General features: G+C 56.4%; 1 protein-coding gene across 1 annotated transcript in view; it reads left to right on the top strand.

Annotated features, from left to right (window-relative positions):
* The window catches only part of LOC133360102 (collagen alpha-1(V) chain-like), a 70980-nt gene that overhangs the window by 20874 nt on the left and 23252 nt on the right, over positions 1-26854 (top strand). Inside the window, exon 2 of the mRNA XM_061578689.1 lies at positions 9625-9792. Coding sequence (XP_061434673.1) covers positions 9625-9792 — 168 coding nt within the window. The remainder of the gene's footprint in view (positions 1-9624; positions 9793-26854) is intronic.

Genomic DNA, 26854 nt, shown 5'->3' on the forward strand with positions numbered 1-26854 from the left:
ATCGGTTTGCGCCCTCGAACGGTTTTTACGATTCATCATCGTGTGGGGCAATCGCGCGAACTTACGGACACGCGAACTTACGTACGCACGAGCTCATGTCCCAGCTTACATTAAATATATGTATATACAGTTGTGTTAAGATGGTAAAACACCAAACAGAAACCAAGGAATCATGTCCTGCATTAACCACACACGCTACTTATAGTGAACGTGCAAACAAACAACACGCTCTGGTAGTGTATGATGATGCATTGTCTTTGAAGCTGATTGGTCCACAGCAGAGATAGCTTTCTTTAGAGCCCAGTCTCAACCGGTGTCAGACCAGAGGACGCCAAAAGGCGAACAGCACAAGGGCAATGCCACTGTCAGGGCATTGCGAGCTCGGGGTGAGCAGCTACATCATGGGCCCTCCCTTGCCAGCATCAACAATTTAAGGAGAGGTTTGATGCCCTCTCGGGCAATTAAACAGGCGGTGTCAAGATGTCAAAACACCAAAGAGAAACATCTTGCGAGGAATCGTGCACTGCGTTAGCACGGTGCTTGCGGTGAGCATGCAAACTGGCTGGGGAGGGTCCGTGATGAGTCGCTGTGTCGGGCTCCTGACTTCACTTCTGTCAGCCGACTTTCCTGGATGCAGGGCCCCCTCCACCATGCCGCGTGCGCTGCTAGGATTTCTTTGACCGTACTTCGCCACGCTGGTCGCCGCTGGTCGCCGCTGGTTGCTCAAGGCGAGACCCCCGGGGCCGGTTATTGATTAGCCGCCGCTGTTGGCCGCCGCCGGCAAATGGAACGCGGGTGGCCACGCTCCTAGAGCAGTGCACTGACCGCGGCGCCACCACTCCACCCCAAAACCCCGGGAGGCCAATGTTAAGTTACCCATTTACGGTGAGTTTGCGTGCAAGGGGGTTGCTAAGTGCGGCGGCGAGGGGCGATGCGAGCCTCTGGTTAACATCCCGGCCACCAGCCCCGTTCGTGAAAAGTGCCTTGATTTGGTCCATGGCCCAACAACCGACGCCTCGTGTAGCCTCGTGCGGCCTGGTGTGACCTCGTGTGACCTCGTGTGACCTAGTGTAGCCTCGTGTGACCTCGTGTGACCTCGTGGAGCCTCGTGTGACCTCGTGTAGCCTCGTGCGGCCTGGTGTGACCTCGTGTGACCTCGTGTGACATAGTGTAGCCTCGTGTGACCTCGTGTGACCTCGTGTGACCTCGTGCGACCTCGTGTGACCTCGTGTGACATCGTGTGACCTCGTGTAGCCTCGTGTAGCCTCGTGTGACCTTGCATCGTGGCCTCACGTGACCTTGCGTAGTGGCCTCCTGTGACCTTGCGTAGCCTCGTGCAGGTATGAGAGCGCTGGCTACGGTGAGCAACCTGTGCATTGGCGGGAGGCAGGGGGGGTTGGCGACTCCGTAGGGGCCACATCTCCCGCTAGGGGCCCGGCCCCTGCGCGAGCGTCTTCTCCTCCCACCGCTGTCGCTAAACACTTGGGGCAGGCTGATGCTGGCGAACCCGTGTCACCCTCCACCAAGCCGGCACTTACCAGCGTGGTGAAGTATGGTCAAACTCCACCCCCCCCTCCGCCCTCAATGAGCGACACTGCATAGGGTTAGGGAGGCCTTCTTCCAGAAGTGTATTCATCTCGGGGCTGAACAATATTTCCCTGTCATTCATGTATCGTAAGTGGCTTATTGTGTGCGCAGTAAGTCATGGACGCGAGCCACAGTGGCGCGACTGTGGCCGTGCCACCCACGGCTACGGCCCGCCACAGTGAACCCACAGAGAGACACGGACAGAATGCAGAGGGTCGCGTGGAGATACATTGAGGACAAGGCAACAACGGGGCGATTGTGGCCGGGCAACCCACGGTTACGGACCGCCACAGTGAACCCACTGTGGTCGTCTGCGCTCCTTCACCGCAGGAGGAGGAGGAGGAAGGCCAGCGACACGACACGAAGTTTCTCTGCCTGCTGAAGCCCTTTCGTCGTGGCCAATAGCAGCAGTAGTGGCAGCAGTAGCAGTGGCAGCAGTAGCAGGATCTCCAACATTGGGGCACATTCCCGAATGGAGCACATTGCCAATTTGGGGCACGTTCCCGATTGATCTCGACTCCCCCCCCCCAACCCTGAGACTTCCCCCGGACATCGTAACGTTCTTTGGTGTTGAACAGAGGAATTGCATCTGAACGTTGAAGACGTGGGGCACAGCGGTGCGACTGTGGACATGCAGCCCACAGCTACGGAGCGCACGGTGAACCCACTCTGGTCGTCTGGGCTCCTTCAACAGCGGAGGAGGAGGACGACCAGCGGACACCACTCGAACTCTGTCTGCTGAAGCCCTCTCTGGTCATAGCCAGGAGCAGCAGCAGTGGCAGCAGCAGTGGCAGCAGCAGCAGTGGCAGCAGGACCTCTACATTGGGCACAGAGCTCCTGCACACATTGCTGCACTGTCGTAGCAAGAATATTCGAGAATAACCGCGGTGAAGTCGATGGGGCAGGTGGCGTGCGCGGTGGGGTAAAGTGTGGGTGTGCGCCCCGCACCCTTGCAGTGTGGAAGAGTAGGCAAAGTACCGCCCGAGAGTGTGCCCTAGCTGGAGGGCCCTTTGGCCAGCATTGGCGTGCGCTAGCCGGCAATGGCAGGGCCGTAAAAACACAAAAAACAACAAGATAGATAAATCATTATAAATTTACACTAAAAAAATAGCGTCCCTCTGACTTTCCCAGGAATGGCTGCGTTAGACCGGAGACTCCTCCGGGAGGGACCAACGTTGAAATGTTTGGTCGCTTCCCCCGAAGCAGTGTTTATTCTGGGAGGAAACTGGAGCACTCCAACCACCCCCCCCCATAAACTCCCACGCCCGGGCCACGAGGCTGAAAGGCACGCAAGTCGCTTTTAAGGAGATAACGCTGGCGGCGGTGGCGACCGCTTCAACTCACCGCTGTGATTACCCACGGCATCGCCAGCGCTGGAGCCGGGACGCGAAGATGAATCTGACGGCCAGGGCTTGGCGTGGTTTGCCACGGTGGCTAGGAGATGTCAACTACCTCGCCTGGTATACAGGAGGTCGTGGGTTCCATCCCGACCCTAACGCCACGGTGGCTAGGAGATGTCAACTACCTCGCCTGGTATACAGGAGGTCCTGGGTTCCATCCCGATCTTGACGCCACGGTGGCTAGGAGATGTCAACTACTTCGCCTGGTATACAGGAGGTCGTGGGTTCCATCCCGACCTTGACGCCATGGTGGCTCGGAGATGTAAACTACCTCGCCTGATATACAGGAGGTCGTGGGTTCCATCCCGACCCTAACGCCACGGTGGCTAGGAGATGTCAACTACCTCGCCTGGTATACAGGAGGTCCTGGGTTCCATCCCGATCTTGACGCCACGGTGGCTAGGAGATGTAAACTACCTCGCCTGGTATACAGGAGGTTGTGGGTTTCATCCCGACCCAAACGCCACGTTGGTGAGGAGATGTTAACTACCTCGCCTGGTATACAGGAGGTCGTGGGTTCCATCCCGACCCTAACGCCACGTTGGTGAGGAGATGTTAACTACCTCGCCTGGTATACAGGAGGTCGTGGGTTCTATCCCAACCCTAACATCACGGTGGCTAGGAGATGTCAACTACCTCGCCTGGTATACAGGAGGTCGTGGGTTCCATCCCCACCCTAATGCCACGGTGGCGAGGAGATGTCAACTACCGTGGCAGCCTTGCCACGTGCCCGCCTTGTGCCCCGAGAGTCCGGCAATGTGGCATTGAAGAGTTGGCGCCCACGCGAACGAAGCTCCCGAGTTTTGACTTAAAACTTTCGTGACTGCAGGAATTCGTATTCTTGGTTCTTTCGGTAAAGTCACGTAGATAGAAAAACAATTTTAAACGAAGACCGCTTGTGTTGCGATCGAGACGTCGTGGGTTTTTTGCTTTAATTATTTTCAACTTATTAGTTATTTATTTTCTTTTTATTTAATTGTATTTTTCTTTACTATCTACGTGACTTTACCGAAATAACCAAAACACGAAGCTCCCGAGTGTGAACACAGCGCGCAGCGGGGAGCCCGCTGGCTGGCGTGTGCTGCTGGTGTGTCGGGATAGAGGCCGCGTGTGTGTGTGTCGGGGTGTGTGTAGGGGTGTGTGTAGGGGTGTGTGTAGGGGTGTGTGTAGGGGTGTGTGTGTGTGTGTGTCGGGGTGTGTGTAGGGGTGTGTGTAGGGGTGTGTGTCGGGGTGTGTGTGTGTGTCGGGGTGTGTGTAGGGGTGTGTGTAGGGGTGTATGTAGGGGTGTGTGTCGGGGTGTGTGTGTGTGTCGGGGTGTGTGTGTGTGTGTCGGGGTGTGTGTGTGTCGGGGTGTGTGTGTGTGTGTGTGTCGGGGTGTGTGTGTGTCGGGGTGTGTGTGTGTCGGGGTGTGTGTGTCTCGGGGTGTGTGTGTGTCGGGGTGTGCGTGTGTCGGGGTGTGTGGGTGTGTGTGTGTCGGGGTGTGTGTGTGTGTAGGGGTGTGTGTAGGGGTGTGTGTAGGGGTGTGAGTGTGTAGGGGTGTGTGTGTATGGGGCATGTTTGTGTGTCGGGGTGTGTGTAGGGGTGTGTGTGTGTAGGGGTGTGTGTGTAGGGGCGTGTGTGTATGTGTGTCGGGGTGTGTGAAGGGGTGTGTGTCTAGGGGTGTGTGTAGGGGTGTGTGTGTAGTGCGGCAAAACAACCTCCTACCTCCTCGCGGTGCCGGACGGGCAACACTGTCGTGGGCAGTGCTGTGGGGGGAGGGCCAATGCCCATTGGCCTCTCCCCTCATGGCGTCTGTTACCACCACAGTGGCTAAACGGGGGCTCTGGACGGGTGTGAGGGGCTGGTAACCCCTCCACCTTCAATTCATTACCACTAAACCACGAATTAAACATAAACCTGTAACAAATAAGCTTGTGCCGGAGGCCCCGGGGGGTCAGGCTTTTATGACGTCTCCTGGCCAAACCCCATTTGGCGGAGCCAGGAGATTGAATTTTCACCCTCGGGGCTCCTCCAGAAACAACAAAAAACCATTGCGGATGGCCACGTGGAATGTTCGAACGCTCACTGCGGAGGAGAGGCTGCCACTCCTCTGTCGGGAGCTGGACCGGTACCGCCTGGATCTCTGTGGCATTCAGGAGGTCCGGTGGACCGGTTCTGGCTCCTGCCACCATGAGGGGTGGACAGTCCTCTACTCGGGGCAGGAGACTGCCAAACAACAGGGTGTGGCTCTTCTTCTGAACAAAAGAATGAAGGGGGCGTGGGAGCGTGGCGGTGAGGTGTGGGAAGCTGTAAGCCCCAGGATACTTTGGGCTCGCCTTCCCATCAACCAGAGGCGAGGAGTGGTGGTCGTGGTTACTTATGCCCCCACCGAAGACGAACATCCGTGGAGGGATGCAAGCAAAGCCGATGAGTCAGACGCTTTCTATGACCTCCTGTCACAGGTGCTGGCTAAAGTGGCCACTCGGGACAGAGTCATCTTGTTGGGTGACTTCAATGCCCGAGTTGGTCATGATGCTGACACCTGGTCTGGAGTGATTGGAAGGCATGGGCCAGATCAGCTCAATAATAACGGTAGGAGGCTGCTAGATTTTTGTGCAGCCCATGGGCTTGTAATTACCAACACGCTCTTCCGGCATCGGCGCATCCACACAACATCATGGATACATGCCGGGTCCAAGCAAGAACATCTGCTGGACTACATAGTGACGGACCAGCGGATGCGAACCCATGTCCTTGACACCAGGACCTACCGTGGAGCTGATCTGTCCTCTGACCATCGACTAGTCATCTGTAAGATGCGCCTGCCTTTCTTCCACTCCGGTGGTGGGTGTACACCCAGGATCCCATTCCAACCAAAAGTGGCCTGGTCTCAGTTAGCTGATGAAAGTTGCAAGCGTTCCTAGAAACCGCGCGGCGACCGCGGGAAGCCCTCCATGCCCCGCGCCTCCCGTGCCGTGCCACCCGCGACCCTTCGCGACCTCTGAGCTTGTTGTTGGCCAGGTGCGAGGGGAAGGGGGAAGCCCCCCCCCCCCCGCTGCCCCCCCCCCCCGAGAGAATCGTTCTTCTTGTCCGTGAACGAGCGGAGAAGCTCAGCTCGGTCGCCTCGGGGGTGCGCTGCTGTTCTGCCCCCCCCTCCCACCGCTCCGAGCCCCCCCCCCCCGCTCCGAGCCCCCCCCCACTCCCCGCTCCAACCCCCCCCGCTCTGAGCCCCCCCCACCCCCCGCTCCAACCCCCCCCCCCCGCTTCGAGCCCCCCCCCACTCCCTGCTCCGACCCCCCCCCGCTCCGAGCCCCCCCCCACTCCCCGCTCCAACCCCCCCTCCGCTTCGAGCCCCCCCCCACTCCCCGCTCCAACCCCCCCCGCTCTGAGCCCCCCCCACTCCCCGCTCCGACCCCCCCTCCGCTCCGAGCCCCCCCCCACTCCCCGCTCCAACCCCGCCCCCCCGCTCCGAGCCCCCCCCCACTCCCCGCTCCGAGCCCCCCCCCACTCCTTGCTCCAACCCCCCCCCCCGCTCCGAGCCCCCCCCCCCCACTCCAACCCCGCCCCCCCGCTCCTAGCCCCCCCCCCCGTCCTTGACGAGTTGAATCTCGAGGGAGTTCCACTCGCGATGCCGCTGAGTGACGCTGCGGTTTCGTGTCCCCGTCTCCGGATCGCTGCGCCGACGTCGTCGTCCAGGCCCATGAGAGGCGACAATGAGAAGCTCATTCAGACTCTGTCTCCCCGACAGACCTGGTCTTCACCTGAGGACGGCTGCTTGCGTTGTGGCCGAAACGTCGTGAGAATTGTATTTTATTATGTTTTATTTTTATTATTTTATTATTTCCCTTCTACGTGACTTTACCGAAAGAACCAAGAAGATGAATCCCTGCAGTCACGAAAGCTTTAAATCGAAGCTGTCAAGAAGTTAAATGCAAACTTCAAATGTCATTGCATTCTTTTTGTCTGCTTATCTATCGATAAATAACAACAGATTTATACTTATAGTCAAATAGCGTGCATCTCTAGCCGGGTTCTCACTTGCGGTGAGTTGCTGGTCTCAGCCTGGTGATTAGTAGCTCACATAGAGACCCATAGACTCGCTCAGAGAACCACAGACTCACATAGAGACCCATATACTCACATAGAGACCCATTGACTCCTATAGAGACACATAGACTGACGTAGATACCCATTGACTCCTAACAAGGACAAACAGATTCAAACAGAGCTTTTATCCTACAGCGATCACCACACTCAATAATGCTAATTAATTATTAAGTAATAGTGTTTACAATTGATTGTGAAATAGAGATGTGCAATGACAAAATGTAACCTTATGTGGGTATGTGGGTATACTTGGGCTGTTTTTTATATATAGTATAAATGTATTATCTTTCATTTAATTTTATTTTTATTTCCTTGTTTTATTTAATTTAAATTTATGAATGATGCCCTGACTGGTGAGCATTTTAAATTTCGTTGTACTGGTGACAATGACAATAAACGATCTATCTATCTATCTAAAGACTCATAGACTCACGTAGAGACCGTTTGATTCACATATACCCGTAGAATCACATCATGACCCATCGACTCACACAGAGACCCATTGACTCACGTAGAGGCCGAAACACTCACATCATGACCCATCGACTCACATAGAGACCAATTGGCTCCCACAGAGACTCATAAACTCACACAGAGGACCCAATTTTGTTTACAAACTTAAACGCGATGCCCCCTGCCTGCTGGGGACTGTGGGGCGTGAAACGTGACCCTGCCCCGTGACCCCCACCACACCCCACCACCCCCACCACCCCCGCCCCATGACCCCCACCACCCCCACCACCCCCACCACCCCCCACCACCCCCGCCCCGTGACCCCCACCACCCCCTCCCCATGACCCCCACCACCACTCACGCCCCACCCATGCGCCGTGCCAATCAGCTGATGTATTTATGGGGACGAGGCCTAATTCAGGCCGGGGGTTAAACGCGGAGTGATTGAGCGATGGGCTACGAGGCTGGGGGGCTGGGGGGGTGGGGGGCTGGGGGGGGTGGGGGGGCTGGGGGGGTGGGGGGGCTGGGGGGTGGGGGGCAGGGGGGGGGTTCCGTGGGCGAGGCTCCCTCGTGCTCTGGATTCGCCCTCCAAGAGGCCACGGAGTGGCTCCCCCTCCACCCCCTCCCCTCCACCCCCTCCGCTCCATCCCCTCCCCTTCACCCCCTCCCCTCCACCCCCTCCCCTCCACCCCCTCCACCCCCTCCCCTCCACCCCCACCACCCCCTTCCCCCACACTCCTCCAGCCCCCTCCTCCCTCTCGACTCAGCCTAAAATGAGTACCTGGTGCGGTGTTTGAACATCGACACTGGGGAGACAAAGATGGCCGGGCGTGGTGCTGGCCTCAATAGGTGCTCGCTAACAGCACTTGCACCAACGGTCTGTGCAGGCTATATGGAGGCTGTGTTTCTTTGTGCTGGGGAGCGGTGGCGCAGTGATTAGCTCGCTGTGTGACGAACCCAGCGGCCCGAGGTCTATGGGTCTCCGTGTGAGTCTGTGGGTCTCTGTGTGAGTCTATAGGTCTCTGTGTGAGTCTATGGGTCTCTGTGTGAGTCTATGGGTCTCTGTGTGAGTCTATGGGTCTTTATAGAGTCTATGGGTCTCTGTGTGAGTCTATGGGTCTCTGTGTGAGTCTATGGGTCTCCCTCTGAGTCTATGGGTCTCCATGTGAGTCTATGGGTCTCTATAGGGTCTATGGGCCTCTGTGTGAGTCTATGGGTCTCTATGTGAGTCTATGGGTCTCTGTGTGAGTCTATGGGTCTCTGTGTGAGTCTATGGGTCTCTGTGTGAGTCTATGGGTCTCTATGTGAGTCTATGGGTCTCAGTGTGAGTCTATGGATCTCTATGTGAGTTCATGGGTCTCTATAGAGTCTATGCGTCTCTGTGTGAGTCTATGGGTCTCTATGTGAGTCTATGGGTCTCTGTGTGAGTCTATGGGTCTCTGTGTGAGTCTATGGGTCTCTGTGTGAGTCTATGGGTCGCTATGTGAATTTACGGGTCTCTATGCGTGTCTACAGGTCTCTATGTGAGTCTATGGGTCTCTATGTGAATTTACGGGTCTCTATGCGTGTCTACAGGTCTCTGTGTAAGTCTATGGGTCTCTGTGTGAGTCTACGCCAGATTGAGCGTTCAGGATCAAGCCGGGTTTAAATACATACATAAATATGTTCCACATGTGTACATTCTACACGTATGTTAGTTGTGGTAATGATGATCATGCTAGCCGAGAGTGTGGCACTGCTTGCGATGGTGCCTCTGATGACAATGCTGCTGATGATGATGATAAAAATGACTCCGATAATAATCCTGCTTCTGCTGATGATGCTGATGCTGCTGATGCCTCTGATGATAATGCTGCTTTTGCTGATAATGCTTATGATGATAATGCCTCTGACGATAATGCTTCTGCTGATGATGATTCTTCTCATGATGATGTTGATAATTATGTCTTTGATCATAATGCCGCTGCTGATGACACTGCTGATGATGATGCCTCTGATGATGCTGCTGCTGACGCTGCGGATGATGATGCCTCTGATAATGATGATAATGCCTCTGACGACGACGACGATGACAACCGTGTCTCTCCCCTCCCGCCAGGCGACGTGGTGGACGTCCTGCGAGCACTCGACCTGCCCGCGCTGCCCGAGGGAGTGCGCCGCGCCGAGGGGCTGTGCGCGGCCAGGAGGGGCGGCCGTGGGCCGGACGTGGCCTACTCCGTGAGTCGCGAGGCGCAGCTCAGCGTGCCCACCAGGTTCCTCTTCCCAGGTACGCGCGCGAGCGAGAGAGAGAGAGTGAGAGCGAGAGGGTGAGAGAGCAAGTGAGAGACTTTTGACTTTTGAACAGCTTTTATTGCCGCCAGCAGCAAATGCACTGGAGGCGATTTCGATATGAAACACACAAAGTCACCAGCAAACAAATGAAAATAAACGCCACAAATCGACGCGTTGTGGCGCTAAAAGCACCGCGCACAACACGAAAGAAAAGTCACGTGGTGGTGGTGGTCATCGCGCACGCCACGGTGACGAGCGAGCGCTTCAGAAGGTGAACACCACGAGGGTGCTGTCCACGCTGGTACAGAGAGGGGCTTGTCCGGCCCCCCAGCGTTCGAAGAAGACGTGCACATCACTGACATGTGTGTGGTACGCGTGCTCCAGCCGGAGCCGCGCCTTAAGCAGGCCCCTGGACACTGGAAGCACAGAGCAGCCGTAGTGTCACCTTCCAGAATCTTTTTCCTCGTTTTGTACACCGCCATCTTCGCCTGAGCGCAGGCGAAGTTGGTGAGGTCGAGTGAGAGAGTGAGCGAGTGAGTGAGTGGGCTAGAGAGAGATAGAGAGTGAGAGTGAGTGAGTGAGAGGGTGAGAGGGTGAAAGAGTGAGAGAATGAGAGAGTGAGCGAACGAGTGGGAGGGCGAGTGAGTGAGTGAGCGAGTGAGCAAGAGAGTGAGAGAGTGAGTGAGCGAGAGCGTGAGTGAGAGAGTGAGTGAGAGAGTGAGTGAGTGAGAGAGAGAGTGAGAGAGCGAGAAAGCGAGAGAGTGAGAGAGTGAGCGAGTGAGAGAGTGAGCGAGTGAGTGAGTGAGTGAGCGAGTGAGCGAGTTTGAGAGAGAGCGAGCGAGCGAGTGAGAGAGCGAGTGACAGAGCGAGCGAGTGAGCGAGACTGAGAGAGCGAGTGAGTGAGAGAGCGAGCGAGTGAGTGAGTGAGTGAGCGAGTGAGCGAGTTTCAGAGAGAGCGAGTGAGCTAGTGAGAGAGCGAGTGACAGAGCGAGCGAGTGAGTGAGTGAGAGAGCGAGCGAGCGAGTGAGTGAGAGAGCGAGCGAGTGAGTGAGTGAGCGAGTGAGCGAGTTTGAGAGAGAGCGAGCGAGCGAGTGAGAGAGCGAGTGACAGAGCGAGCGAGTGAGCGAGTGAGAGAGCGAGCGAGCGAGTGAGTGAGAGAGCGAGCGAGTGAGTGAGTGAGCGAGTGAGCGAGTTTGAGAGAGAGCGAGCGAGCGAGTGAGAGAGCGAGTGACAGAGCGAGCGAGTGAGCGAGTGAGAGAGCGAGCGAGCGAGTGAGTGAGAGAGCGAGCGAGTGAGTGAGTGAGCGAGTGAGCGAGTTTGAGAGAGAGCGAGCGAGCGAGTGAGAGAGCGAGTGACAGAGCGAGCGAGTGAGCGAGTGAGAGAGCGAGCGAGCGAGTGAGTGAGAGAGCGAGCGAGTGAGTGAGTGAGCGAGTGAGAGAGCGAGCGAGCGAGTGAGCGAGCGAGTGACAGAGCGAGCGAGTGAGCGAGTGAGAGAGCGAGCGAGCGAGTGAGTGAGAGAGCGAGCGAGTGAGTGAGTGAGCGAGTGAGCGAGTTTGAGAGAGAGCGAGTGAGCTAGTGAGAGAGCGAGTGACAGAGCGAGCGAGTGAGTGAGTGAGAGAGCGAGCGAGTGAGTGAGTGAGCGAGTGAGCGAGTTTGAGAGAGAGCGAGCGAGCGAGTGAGAGAGCGAGTGACAGAGCGAGCGAGTGAGCGAGTGAGAGAGAGAGCGAGTGAGAGAGCGAGTGACAGAGCGAGCGAGTGAGCGAGTGAGCGAGTGAGCGTGCCTTAGCCGGATGATGGCGACTGCGCCGTCACCATGCGACTTGTCTCTTTGATGTGCGAATTGACCCGGGAGGGCCACCCTCACGAGATTCGCAACTCGTTGTCAGGAGGGGCCTGCCAAACGTTCGCGGTTGCGGGGAGGGCAGCAGTGGCGGCGGCTACGCTGCTGCTGCTGCAGCAAGTAGCTGCCTGTACTGATTCCAGCGCTGTGGAGGCAGCGGCAGCAGCAGCAGCAGCGAGGGTTGGAGATATGTTGCGAAACTCCCCTCCCTCCATCCGTTGCTCTGCTAGGTGTTGAGGTGGAGGCGAGTGCCAGTGAGCGGTTCGGTTTACGCGATGTCAATGACGATGGCAGCAATGTCGATGACGATGGCAGCGACGATGACGATGATGGCAGCGATGATGATGATGATGGCAGCGATGATGATGATGATGGCAGCGACGATGATGATGATGGCAGCGATGATGATGATGATGATGGCAGCGATGATGATGACAAAGATGATGATAATGGCAGCGATGATGATGATGACAACGACGATGATGATGGCAGTGATGATGATGATGGCAGCGATGATGATGATCACGATGTGTTGGGTCCTGACCCTGGGATTTGAACTCGCGACCTCTGCACGGCCTCCGCCGCGCTCGCTGCGGCCCTCGCCTTGCGCTCGGTCGCACGGTGGGTGGCGTGGTGGGGCAGCACCCACCTCCACCGGCTGCCCTGAGGCAGTGGGGGAAATTCCACATTCCTATGGCAGGCGCGGGTCTGCCCATCCCGGGGCAAATATTGCTGACTTGCCAAGGGCGGTTCTCGTTTTTCATCGACGTCGGAGGAATTATGATGATGGAGATGATGATGAGTCGAGAGCCGTAAATTCAAACTGGGATTTGAACTTTTGACCTTTTGGCAGCTGCTGCTAGTCAGCTGATTAAACACAAGTGTGCCGTCGCAAGCACGCAGATGCCCGGGCGTGGTGAGATATGGTCAGAGAAGACGTCTTGGAAGGCTTCTAATGGATAGCGACAGCGGAGAGTGTGGAGTAGCGGGCACAGAAGCCTGACGGCACGGCCCATTTAAAATCGCTCGATTCAAATTGTGCTCCTGTTATGATTATAAAGCGGCCCCCTCCATCCGCCTTTCTCTACACCCCCCCTCCACCCCAACCTCCCTCCACACCCCCTCCCTCCCTCGACCCCTCCCTCCACAGCCCCCCCCCTCACTCCACCCTCCCTCCACCTCATCCTCACTCCACCCCCGCCCTCCACCCCCCTCTCTCCAATCTCCCTTCCTCCACCCCCCTCCCTCCATCCCTCGCCCCTCCCTTCACCCCCCCACCCTCTACATCCCTTCCCTCCCGCCATGCCCCCTCCCCCACTCCCGCCCCCCCCGTCTCACTCACTGTAAGTGCACAGACGTAATCGCTCGATTCCTGTGCGGAGGAAACATTCTTCCAGCGCGGCATTCCTGCTCTCCAAACCGCTGTGCGCTCGCGTCTCGGGGTCGAGGGACCTCGTCGTATGGTCCTCATCATCGTCGTCATCATCATCTTCATCATCATCTTCGTCATCATCGTCATCATCATCTTCGTCATCGTCGTCTTTGTCATCATCGTCATTGTCATCATCGTCGTCGTCATCGTCATCATCATCGTCATCATCGTCGTCATCGTCATCGTCATCGTCGTCGTCGTCATCATCATCATCGTCGTCGTCGTCGTCGTCGTCGTCATCATCATCATCATCGTCGTCATCGTCAGTCATTGTCGTCATCGTCGTCGTCTTCGTCATCGTCGTCATCATCGTCGTCATCGTCGTCATCATCATCATCGTCGTCATCATTATCATCATCGTCGTCATCGTCAGTCATTGTCGTCATCGTCGTCGTCTTCGTCATCGTCGTCATCATCGTCGTCATCGTCGTCATCACCGTCGTCACACCCAGTCCAGTACCGAGTGGACGACTCTAAGATCTTGGCTATTGCCGCTCATCCGGAAGGCTCTTAATGGGTCTACCCCACAATATTGGCAGGAACCGATCGCTGTTGAATCTCCAACGAGGTCCCAGGGATCTTCGGGTGGGCGTCTTCGATAGACTCCCGAGGTCAAGGCTCCCTTCCTGCACGCTCAGGGGGTGACGGAGATGTTGTCACTGTGCAGCTCCCAGACCTCTGGGGAGCAACGATTTGACTTTCGTAATGGGACAGAGTTGTGAGAGCTGTTTCAGTTCTGTCTTGTGGGTGGGTGGGTGAGTGGGTCGGTGAGTGGGTGAGTGGGTGGTTTGGGGGATGAGTGAGTGGTGAGTGGGTGGGTGGGTGAGTGGTTGGGTGGGTCGGTGAGTGGGTGGGTGGGTTAGTGGGTGGTTGAGTGAGTGGGTGAGTGGGTGAGTGAGTGGTGAGTGTGTGGGTGAGTGAGTGGGTGAGTGGGTGGGTCGGTGAGTGTGTGGGTGGGTTAGTGGGTGGGTGGGTGAGTAAATGGTGAGTGTGTGGGTGGGTCGGTGAGTGTGTGGGTGTGTGGGTGAGTGGGTGAGTGGATGGTTGAGTGGTGAGTGGGTGGGTGGATGAGTGGTTGGGTGGGTCGTCGAGTGGGTGGGTGGGTTAGTGGGTGGTTGAGTGAGTGGGTGAGTGGGTGAGTGAGTGGTGAGTGTGTGGGTGAGTGAGTGGGTGAGTGGGTGGGTCGGTGAGTGTGTGGGTGGGTGAGTGGGTGGGTGGGTGAGTAAATGGTGAGTGTGTGGGTGGGTCGGTGAGTGTGTGGATGTGTGGGTGAGTGGGTGAGTGGATGAGTGAGTGGTGAGTAGGTGGGTGGGTGAGTGGTTAGGTGGGTCGGTGAGTGGGTGGGTGAGGGGTGGGTGAGTGAGTGGGTGGGTGAGTGGTTGAGTCAGTGGTGAGTGTGTGGGTGAGTGAGTGGGTGAGTGGGTGAGTGTGTGGATGGGTGAGTGGGTGAGTGGATGAGTGAGTGGTGAGTGGGTGGGTCGGTGAGTGTGTGGATGTGTGGGTGAGTGGGTGAGTGGATGAGTGAGTGGTGAGTAGGTGGGTGGGTGAGTGGTTGGGTGAGTGAGTGGGTGGGTGAGTGAGTGGGTGAGTGAGTGGTGAGTGTGTGGGTGAGTGAGTGGGTGAGTGGGTGGGTCGGTGAGTGGGTGAGTGAGTGGGTGAGTGAGTGGTGAGTGTGTGGGTGAGTGTGTGGGTGTGTGGGTGAGTGGGTGAGTGGATGGGTGAGTGGTGAGTGGGTGGGTGGATGAGTGAGTGAGTGGGTGGTTCAGTGAGTGGGTGAGTGGGGGGGGGGTGGTTGGGTTTTTTCTGACAGGGAGCGTGGTCAGTCGGGAGGATGAGGAGGGAGGAAGGTGAGAGAGTTGAGACGAAGAGAGACGCGGGGGAGAGACACGGGACAAAGAGAGAGACAGAGAGAGAGATGTAATGATGGGCAAAGACAAAGATCCCCCGTATAGCCTTGGACAGACTGTCTTCTTTGGATCTTTTGGTAATAAAACAAATGCAGTAAATAAAAATAATAATACTGTAGCCTGGTTCTTAATCGGAGTGAGTGTACTGGCAGTCGATAATGTAGACTGTAGCCTGGTTATTAAGTAAAAAAGTAACAAAAGTTTAACAGACTGTTTGGGGCAAGTGCTGTTAGCAAGCACCTATGAAGGACGGCATGGCACAAGGAGGGGGTGGGTGGCCAGCACCACGCCCGACCGCCTTTGTCTCCCCAGTGACTATGTTTACACATTGCACCAGTAACCATTTGAGGCTGAGTCGACCTAGGGGAGGCCCAGCACCGGCTCAGACAATCGTCGCCGCTTCACAGGCGCACGCACGCACACACGTGCCTACGTAAGGACATGCGCATGCGTACGTACGTACGGACACACTCCCACGTACGTACATAGACACACGCACGTACGTATGGACATGAACGCACGTACGTGCGTGTCTGTCCATACGTGCGTAAGGACACACACACGCACGTACGGACGGGCACACAGGTACGTACGTCCGAGACACGCACACACATACGGACACGCACGCGCGTACACGCACGCGCGCGTGCACTGACACACACGGCGCACTCTCCCGTGGCCCAGCTCGTGCGGCAGTGGAAACTGGGGGCGCGGTAGGGGAGCGATGCTCTCCGCCCGGCGCTGCCCCCCGAGAAATATTTGAAGAGGGAAAAGAGAGAAAAAAGAGAGAGAGAGAGAGAGATGACGCGGCGCGTCTGGATAATGAATCAGCTTCACTTCACGCCGCTGCGTTTCCCGGAGTCTTCCAGGAAATCTGGCATGGACCTCGCATGGCTCGTTGCTCTATAGGGGGGTGAGGGGGGGGGGGCGAGGGGGGGGGAGGGGGGCGTGTGGGGGGCTTCTGACTCCTTGGGGGTGTTTTTTTTTTGCCTTAATTTGAAAAAGTTTAAGTAAGAATAATTTGGGTTCACTCGTTGTGGGGGGAGGTAGGGAAGAAGGGAGGCGGGGGAGGGCGCCGGGTAGGTGGGGGCTGGGTGGGTGAGAGATCGCAGGAGCGACGGCGTTGGTGCGGAGGGGGGTTTGGAAGGAGAACGTTCCAGACGGATCACTCGCCCAGGTCGTTGTTTACATCCCGCGTTGTTGCCGAGCGCCGGGGTAGTGTCACGCTACCGGGGGGCTACTGGAGCGGTCGTAGCGCTACCGGAGCCGTCTGTTCGCCGCTCCGCTCCGTGGTCTCCACCGTGGCCCGACTTGTCGCGTCACTCCGACTTGTTACATAAACTCTCGCCGCCGCCACCGCCTATCATTTGATGCCCACCCCCGCATGCCACAGCACGTGCCGGCCAGATCACGATTTCGTTTGAAACGTCTCCTGCTGCTGCTGCTGCTGCTGCGGTGGCGGTGGTGGTGGAAGCGGCAGCAGTGGAGGGGTTTGGCTCGAGATAAGAAACGGGCGTTGAAGGGGGGGGAGGGGGCGGGTGTAGGAAACGGCCCCCCATTTTTCTCGGAAGAGGCGAGCAACGACGATCAGCCACTCGGTGACGCTGCCGCTGACTCTCGGCCATCGTGAGGTTCCACGGACTTCAGCCACCCCCCCCACTCCACACCCCCACCAGGGAATCTCACTGCTTACCGACTCGGTATCTCTGCAACGGCCATGAAGAGTCCAGAAAACGAGAGAGACACCCAGACCCAGGGCGTGAACCCATGGTCTGGGTAGTGGTGGCTCATTGTGTCTGACATGGCCATGATGCGTCCAGAAAACGAGAGAGACACCCAGACCCAGGGCGTGAACCCATGGTCTGGGTAGTGGTGGCTCATTGTGTCTGACATGGCCATGATGCGTCCAGAAAACGAGAGAGACACCCAGACCCAGGGCTTGAACCCAGGTTCCTAAAAAAAAAAAAATTTCCCTCCACATTTCGAAAACGCGTGTTCAGTATTTGGCTGCTGCTATACTCGTCCACTTGAGCTGCTATCAGTCGTGATAGCCGGCTCGCCTCTGACGAAGAGCCACTTATACAGCTCGGTGGGGCCTTCTTACCTGGTCCCAATAAAATAAGCAGTTGAGTTTAGTTCAGACCCAGGCTGGTAGAGGCGAGAGAAGCCGACAGAGAATTCATGACAAGATGAAGACTTCCCGCGCCGTCGATCGACGCGCGCGTGTGCTCAGATCGCTCGGCGTGAACGACGACGACGACGATGTCCGACGTTTCGCTCCCGCGCACCCTGCGGGAGGTGGCGGGAGTATGGGATGATGATGGAAGCTTCCTGGGCGGGAACTGAACGGTGGCTGCCGACGAACGGTCGGGCAACGCGAGGACGAAACGTCGGATGTTGTCACGGTGTCACGCACCATGCCCATCACTGGGGGACAGGGCCCCCCCGCACCCCCTGCCCCCCCTGCGAATGAACGCAGAGGAAGGAAGGAAGGAAAGAGTGAAGCCCTCGACATTGTAGGCTGATGTGGAATCCTTCGGTAAATAGTTCTTCTCTTTCTGATGGTTACAAAATCAAGCGAAATCCTGTCGTTGTGATCGTAGTCCGTGGTGCAGTGCCCCCTTGTCCACCGCACCACCGCTCCCTCCGCCCGGCAGTCAAATGTAAAGGCGCAGCCCCTGCAATTTCCCGCTCACCCCACTGCTGGCGGAAGGGGCCTCGCACTCGACTTCGCCTCGCGAAGGGAGCACCTCCGCTGGACTCGAGAGGAGGATGGCTCCGGTGCGTGTGTCTTTGGCCTGCTCTGTCCACACTGGTCAGTTCGTAGAGAGGGAAGAGGTGGGAGTTGCCCACAACGCGAACTACAACACCGCTGAGTGGACAGAGGTGGTGGCGGTCATGGTGGGTGTGAAGCTCTTTTTGTGTCACGGATGTCCAGTCGGGGCACGGGGTAGGAACGTTACAACAATAATCACGATCGTAGTTTAAAGTGCAAGAAAGGTAAACAAATCACCCAGACACATACAGACACAACACTAAACCATCCTCATCCTAGCAGGCTAAGCGCGCCGAGGTATTCACAGCTTTTTCAAAAATCAGCGCATCGCACTGCGAACCCGGCGACCCGAGTTCGATTCCCGCTCACGGTCAACGCCAGTGACGATTTTCTGAAGCGGTCACGGGCCTCCCATCGGTGCGGTGTGTAAACATCGCCACTGGGGAGACAAAGGCGGTCGGGCGTGGCGCTGGCCACCCCACCCCCTCGTAGTGGCGTGCCGGCCTGCATAGCTGCTGCTGCTACCCGCTAACAGCACTTGCCCCAACAGTCCGTTAGGCTTATACGGGGGACCTTTGGCTTTGTGTGTGAGGTTTGCTTGCTCCGGCATAATGCTGCTAATCGGTTGGCGGACCACGGGAAGCTTTGCTCTCGTGCGCCGATGTAGGCAGCGGGCCTCACTCTCTCGCAGCCACTTGCCCCAACATTCTGTGCGAGACTATACTCGGGGTGGGGGTGGAGTCTTTAGCTTTGTTTGGGGGGGGGTAGGGGGGTGTGAGGAATTGAACAAAAAAAGTGGCGCCTTTGTGTTGTTTTTTCGGACGAGTGACTCAAACCCGGTGGCGACCTCTGACCTGGCGGGCCCCAGCGAAGTTCCCACCGGCAGCCGGTGGGAGCTTCGCTCGTTACGTCACCCACGAGGTGAGGTGAGGTGATGGTGAGGTGATGGTGAGGCGAGGTGAGGTGATGGTGAGGTGATGGTGAGGTGAGGTGATGGTGAGGTGAGGTGATGGTGAGGCGAGGTGAGGTGATGGTGAGGTGATGGTGAGGTGATGGTGAGGTGAGGTGAGGTGATGGTGAGGTGATGGTGATGGTGAGGTGATGGTGAGGTGATGGTGAGGTGAGGTGATGGGGAGGTGAGGTGAGTGAGGTGAGTGGTGATGGTGAGGTGAGGTGAGGTGATGGTGAGGTGATGGTGAGGTGATGGTGAGGTGTGGTGAGGTGATGTGAGGTGATGGTGAGGTGAGGTGAGGTGAGGTGATGGTGAGGTGAGGTGATGGTGAGGTGATGGTGAGGTGAGGTGAGGTGATGGTGAGGTGAGGGATGGGAGGTGATGAGGTGATGGTGAGGTGATGGTGAGGTGAGGTGATGGTGAGGTGATGGTGAAGTGATGGTGAGGTGATGGTGATGGTGAGGTGATGGTGAAGTGAGGTGATGGTGAGGTGAGGTGATGGTGAGGTGAGGTGAGGGTGATGTGAGGTGAGGTGGTGTGTGGTGAGGTGATGTGTGGTGAGGTGATGGTGAGGTGAGGTGATGGTGAGGTGATGGTGAAGTGATGGTGAAGTGATGGTGATGGTGAGGTGATGGTGAGGTGATGGTGAGGTGAGGTGATGGTGAGGTGATGACTAGTGAGGTGATGGTGAGGTGAGGTGAGGCGAGGTGATGGTGAGGTGAGGTGAGGTGATGGTGAGGTGATGGTGAGGTGAGGTGATGGTGAGGTGATGTGTGGTGAGGTGATGGTGAGGCGAGGTGATGGTGAGTGATGGTGATGGTGATGGTGAGGTGATGGGGTGATGGTGAGGGTGATGGTGAGGTGAGGTGAGGTGATGGTGAGGTGATGGTGGTGATGGTGAGGCGAGGTGAGGTGATGGTTAGGTGATGGTGAGGTGAGGCGAGGTGATGGTGAGGTGAGGTGATGGTGAGGTGATGGTGAGGTGATGGTGAGGCGAGGTGAGGTGATGGTGAGGTGATGGTGAGGTGAGGCGAGGTGATGGTGAGGTGAGGTGATGGTGAGGTGATGGTGAGGCGAGGTGATGGTGAGGTGAGGTGATGGTGAGGTGATGGTGAGGTGATGGTTAGGTGAGGCGAGGTTATGGTGAGGTGATGGTGAGGTGATGGTGAGGCGAGGTGAGGTGATGGTGAGGTGATGGTGAGGTCTGGTTATGGTGAGGTGATGGTGAGGTGAGGTGATGGTGAGGCGAGGTGAGGTGAGGTGATGGTGACGCGAGGTGATGGTGAGGTGATGGTGAGGTGAGGTGATGGTGAGGTGATGGTGAGGTGAGGTGATGGTGAGGTGATGGTGAGGTGATGGTGATGGTGATGGTGAGGATGGTGACGCGAGGTGATGGTGACGAGGTGATGGTGAGGTGATGGTGAGGTGAGGTGATGGTGAGGTGATGGTGAGGTGAGGTGATGGTGAGGTGATGGTGAGGTGATGGTGAGGTGAGGTGATGGTGAGGTGATGGTGAGGTGATGGTGAGGTAATGGTGAGGCGAGGTGAGGTGATGGTGACGCGAGGTGATGGTGAGGTGATGGTGAGGTGATGGTGAGGTGAGGTGATGGTGAGGTGATGGTGAGGTTAGGTGATGGTGAGGTGATGGTGAGGTGAGGTGATGGTGAGGCGAGGCAAGGCGAGGTGATGGTGAGGCGAGGTGAGGTGATGGTTAGGTGATGGTGAGGTGAGGCAAGGTGATGGTGAGGTGAGGTGATGGTGAGGTGATGGTGAGGTGAGGTGATGGTGAGGTGATGGTGAGGTGATGGTGAGGTGAGGTGATGGTGATGGTGAGGTGATGGTGAGGTGAGGTGAGGCGAGGTGAGGTGATGGCGAGGTGATGGTGAGGTGATGGTGAGGTGATGGTGAGGTGATGGTGAGGTGAGGTGATGGTGAGGTGATGGTGAGGTGATGGTGAGGTGATGGTGAGGTGAGGTGAGGTGATGGTGATGGTGAGGCGAGGTGAGGCGAGGTGAGGTGATGGCGAGGCGGGCGCAGCTTCCTCTGCCAGCGGATTAACCGCCGATGTTGACGTCCTGCGGCGTTGCTACCCTGGGCGGTGTTGGTAGCAGACGGTGGCCATCCCACGGGGAGATTTCTTCTTAGCGGGGGGCGGAGGGGGGCAACGTAGTGTGGGGGGGGGGGGGTCCCAGCCTTCAGTTCACCGGGGAAATGAAGAACATCTGTGAAACGCGTTTGACAATATTTTGCTTTTGCTCGAGTCAGCGGCGATAACTCAGCCCGCGGAATTCCCGCATTTGGGTCCTCATCCCCGTGCCCTCCACGCATGTTAGTTGTGTGTGTGTTAGTGTGTGTGTGTTAGTGTGTGTGTGTTAGTTGTGTGTGTATGATAGTGTGTGTGTTAGTGTGTGTGTGTTAGTTGTATGTGTTAGTGTGTTAGTGTGTGTGTGTTAGTGTGTGTGTGTTAGTGGGTGTGTTAGTGTGTGTGTTAGTGTTTGTGTGTGTGTGTTAGTTGTATCTGTTAGTGTGTGTGTGTGTGGGGAGCGGTAGTGTAGCGGTTAAGGCGCTGCGCTACAAACCTGGCGACCCGGGTTCGATTCCCGTTCACGGCCAATACCAGTGATGATTATCTGAACCGGGCCTGGGCCTCACCTAGGTCAACTCAACCTCAATTGAATACCTGGTGCGATGTGTCAACACCGCCACTGGGGAGACAAAGGTGGCCGGGCGTGGTGTTGGTCACCCACCCCCTCGTGTGCCGTGCCGGCCTTTATAGGTGCTCGCTAACAGCACTTGCCCCTACAGTCTGTTAAGGCTACATGGGGGATCTTTATCTTTGTTAGTGTGTGGTGCCGGGCAATGCTGTCGTGGATAGTGTTGTGTGGGGAGGGCCAATTCCGATTGGCCTTTCCCCTCATGGCGTTTGTGACCACCACAGCGGCCAAAAGGGGCCTCTGGTAGGGTGAGAGGGGCTGGTGACCCCTCCACCTTCAATTCATTACCGCTAAACCATGACGGAAAGTTTATATTAATAAGCTTATGCCGGAGGCCCCGGGGGGACAGGCGTCTATGACGTCTCCTGGCCAAACCTCATTTGGCAGAGCCAGCAGACTGAATCCTTACCCTCGGATCTCCCAGAGAAACAACAAAAAGCCACTACGTGTGGCCACGTGGAATGTTCGAACGCCCACTGCGGAGGAGAGACTGCCACTCCTCTGTCAGTAGCTGGAGCAGTACCGCCTGGATCTCTGTGGTATTCAGGAGGTCTGGTGGACCGGCTCTGGCTGCTGCCACCATGAGGGGTGGACATTCCTTTACTCGGGGCAGGAGACCCCTCGGGATAGAGTCATCTTGTTGGGTGACTTCAATGCCTGAGTTGGCCATGATGCTGGCACCTTGTCTGGAGTGATTGGAAGGCATGGGCCAGATCACCTCAATAAGAACGGCAGGAGCTATATTTTTGTGCAGCCCATGGGCTTGTAATTACCAACACGCTGTTCCGGCATCGGCGCATCCACACAACATCATGGATGCATGTCAGGTCCAAGCAAGAACATCTGCTGACCTACATAGTGATTGAACAGCAGATGCGGGCCCATGTCCTTGACACCAGGACCTAATGTGGAGCTGATCTGCACACTGACCATCGACTTGTCATCTGTAAGATGTGCCTGCCATTTTTCCACTCCAGTGGTGGGTGTACACCCAGGACCCCGTTCAAACCCTTAGTGGCATGGTCTCAGCTAGCTGATGAAAGTTTGCAAGCAAGAATTTAATCATCGCTTGCAGCTGGGGTTGGCATCGTCCCCCACTCCTCCTGATGTCGAGGGGAAATGGGTGACGTTAATGACTGTGGCTCATGCAGCTGCAATGGCTGCTTTGGGCACACGGTTCAGACCTCCCCAGAGACCCTGGCTGACAGAGGAGGTGTTCAAGCTGGCTATAAAAAGCGATAGGCCCACTCTCATCGGCTACAGCATCCCACGTCGGAGAATGGGGAGGCTTACCGCAGCCTTCGCTTGGAGATTCGGAGAGCGGTGAGGTGCTGCAAGGATGGGTGGTGGTCGCGGGTTGCTGAGATGGAGTTTGCCTCAATGGTCCGCAATCACAAATCCCTATTTAACTCCATCAAAAAAGTAACCTGCAGCACCACACCTATTACTATAATTCGAGGAAAGAACTATGATCCACTCTCCGACCCCCAAGAACAGGTTTGCAGATTTGCTGAACATTTCTGTGAGGTCCTGGGGGAGGGGACATCTCTCAGCCTGGATAACAACGTGGGATAAAGTTGGGATGACCCTGCCGAGGCTGCGGTGCCTCAAATATTGGAAGAAGTCACCCCCTGTGAGTGGCTGGCTGAGGTGCCATCTGTTGAGGAAGTACTGAAGGCGATCCAGAGTCTGAGACCAGGAAAGGCACCGGACAGAGATGATCTCCCAAGGGAAATGCTGAGGGAGGGTGGCATTTGTGCACAGACTGCCCTACATGACATCATAACAACAGTCTGGACCACTGGATGGGTTCTGCAGGACTGGAAGGATGCCCTGGTGGTCCCCCTATTTAAGAAGGGGGACCCCACAGACTGTAATAACTACAGGGGCAACTCACCCCTCAGTGTGCCGGGAAAGGTCCTGGCAAGGATTATGCAACATCGCCTTGCTAGGCACTCTGAGAAGAGGCTTGCGGAGCCCCAATACGGTTTCAGGAAAGGGCGGTCTTGTACAGATGCCATATTTTCTGTCCGTCTGCTACATCAGAGATGTAGGGAATTCCAACAAGACCCACATCTCTGCTTTATTGACCTGGTCAAGGCCTATGATCCCATCAATAGGCCTGGGCTCGGGGTAGTTCTTGGTGCTTTTGGAGTCCCTGACCTTCTGCTTATGATCATTAAGGACCTTCATGATGGTGAGTGGGCCCGGGTAAAACTACGTAGCTGGGAGTTGGAACCATTCCCTGTACACCTTTGGGTGTGACAAGGATGTCCTCTGGCTCCAACATTAATTAACATCTATTTCGACCACGTAGTTCATGAAGCCTTCAGTAGCTGTACCATAGGAATTTCCATCTGGTACAGATACAATGGGAAGCTGATTTATGCCCGGGTGTGGTCAAGGGATGGCTCCCTATTGCTCAACCATGTTATGTATGCCGATGATCTGGTAATTGCTGCTCACTCAGAGGAGGAGTTGGAGGCGCTGCTGCTGAACCTGGAACTTGCCACTAAGAGGTGGGGCCTTACCATCAGTCCCACCAAAACTAAGCACCTGCCTGGGTATTTTGTACCATCGGACACTCCACCGCCACAACTCCCAATTGGTGATAGGGCAGTTGTGGAGAGAGTGGAGAGTTTCCCATACCTGGGCAGTGTGCTCATTACCGGCTCCAGTTTAACAGCAAAGCTCTCATTCCGAATTAGTCGAGCGGCATTAACTTTTCATCGGTTACGTAATGCTGTGTGGAATCTACCTGGTCTGTCGCTCCGCACGAAGCTTCAGGTTTTCTCGGCCACGGTCATTCCCTCCCTTCTCTACGCATGCGAAACGTGGATCCCCCTAATGGAACATCTTCGCTGGTTGGAAACATTTAGGCTGGCCTGCCTACGATCCATCCTGGGTTTAACCAGGCTGGATTGTGTGAGGAACTCACAAATCCTTGAAAGATCTGGACAAAGTCCCATCGGTGAGCTCCTCTGGCAAGCAAGGCTACTTTGGCTGGGACATGTAGCCACATGCCCAGCCACCTCATGCCTAAACAGCTTTGGTTCAGCCGGATTGAGGGGGCGAAACGGGCGTGGCATGGGCTAGAGAAGAGATGGAGTGATGTGGTAGAGGAGGATGTGGAGCTGGACATGCCGATGACTGGTACCAGCGGTGTCAAGATCGAGCTCTGTGGAGTAGGCTCGTAAAGGACGCTACTGGGCAGTTGGAGGCAGTCGCCATCCAACAACAACGGAGGGCGGAGGAGCGACGCTCACAACAACGAGCGGAGTGCCGGGTGGCTAAAGCATAGCAAGTTGGCACAGTAGGGGGCACAGGTGGTGCATCAGCCAGTCGTCTCAGTCAGTCGACCTGTGGCATCTGGGTCTGCGCCGTGACCTGCCAGCAGGCGTTCGACACTGCACGTGGCCTCAAGGTGCACAGGGCCTGGCACAAGCGTCGTGGTGACATCACCGCCACTTAGTGGCGAATGGCGGTTGTTGTGGGGAGCGGTAGTGTAGCAGTTAGTGCGATGCGCTACAAACCTGGCGACCCGGGTTCGATTCCCGCTCACGGCCAACACCGGTGACGATTATCTGAACCGGTCTTGGGCCTCCCCTAGGTCGACTCAGCCTCAAATGAGTACCTGGTGCAATGTGTAAACATCGCCACTGGGGAGACAAAGGCGGCCGGGCGTGGTGTTGGTTTCCCACCACCTCGTGTGCTGTGCCGGCCTTCTCGCGAACAGCACTTGCCCCTACCGTCTGTTAAGGCTATACGCGGGATCTTTGTCTTTGTTATTGTGTGTGCTTGGTGTGGAAACATCTCCACTGGGGAGACAAAGGCGGCCGGTGGTGGTGCTGGCCACCCACTCCCCTCATGTGCCGTCCCGGCATTCATGAGCGCCGCTCGCTAACAGCACTTGGCCCGACAGTCTGTTATGACTGCCCGGGGGATCTTTGTCTTTGGTGGCGGTGGTGGGGACCCTTGCGTGGACGATGGTGGCCGTCTCCCTGCCCCCTCGCTGCCCCCTTGCTGCCCCAGGGGGCAGCGACGGAAGTCAGAATCGCGGATTCAGCTCCAAATACGGGGGCATGCGATACGGCGAATGGAGAGGCCTGCTCGTGTTCGTCGTCGGGATAGCCTGACAGCCCATCATCATCACCATCATCATCACCATCATCATCACCATCATCATCACCATCATCATCACCATCCTCATCACCATCATCATCACCATCATCATCACCATCCTCATCACCATCATCATCACCATCATTATCACCATCATCATCACCATCATCATCATCCTCATCACCAGCCTCATCATCCTCATCATCCTCATCATCACCATCATCTCTTCTCCTCGTCACGCTGGGCATGGCTTTCGACAATTCACATGATTGTGCTGCTGATATGAATGTCCAAATGATGTGGCCACTTTGTTGAGCCACCATGTCACTTTTGAAAAATCTGTTCACACCTCCCAGTCTCTCTCCTTTGCCTGTTACGATGGGGATGGTTTCGTGTTGTATCTGTCTGTGTCTATGCGATTTGTTTACTTTCATTGTACTTTGCACAACGATCGTGTTTGTTGTTGTTAACGATCTTACCCCGTGCCCCGACTGGACATCCGTGACAAAAAAGCTTCATAGCTCAGCGGATTCCTCCTGCATCAATACATATTCTGGTGATAATTGTAGGGGGTTCACTGTCATCGGGAGGCAACATGTGGGTTTATTTTTGTTATTTTTTTTTAAACAGGCCCGGGTCATGGACCTGAACACGCCGTGGTCGATTATAATTTCGAATTGTGGGCGAGTCGACGAATCGCCACAGGTCGGGTTGATGAATCCACGCTGAGTGGAACGGTCCCTGGAGAATGAGGAGGATGTGGAGGAGAGACACGGGCAAGAGGAGGAGGGAGACGCAGGGAGGAGTAGGGAGACACGGGGATAGGAAGGAAGACACGGGGAGAAGGAGAGAGACTGGGAGGAGGGAGACACGGGGAGCAGGAGAGAGAATCGTAGGAGGGAGACACGGGATAGGAAGGAAGACACGGGGGAGAAGGAGAGAGACTGGGAGGAGGGAGACACGGGGAGGGGGAGAGAGACTCGTAGGAGGGAGACACGGGGATGGGGAGGGAGACACAGGGAGAAGGAGAGAGACTGGGAGGAGGGAGACACGGGGAGGGGGAGAGAGACTCGTAGGAGGGAGACACGGGGATGGTGAGAGAGACACGGGGAGAAGGAGAGAGACTGGGAGGAGGGAGACACGGGGAGGGGGAGGAGGGAGACACGGGAAGGGGGAGAGACAGACACGGAAGAGGATAGAGACTCGGAGGAGGGAGACACGGGGAGCAGGAGAGAGACTCGGAGGAGGGAGACACGGGAAGGGGGAGGAAGACACTGGGAGGGGGAGAGAGACACAGGGAGGGGGAGAGAGACT

This window comes from Lethenteron reissneri, chromosome 67 (genome assembly GCF_015708825.2).
Source record: "Lethenteron reissneri isolate LAM-NWPU_2019-01 chromosome 67, ASM1570882v1, whole genome shotgun sequence".
Classification (NCBI taxonomy): domain Eukaryota; kingdom Metazoa; phylum Chordata; class Hyperoartia; order Petromyzontiformes; family Petromyzontidae; genus Lethenteron; species Lethenteron reissneri.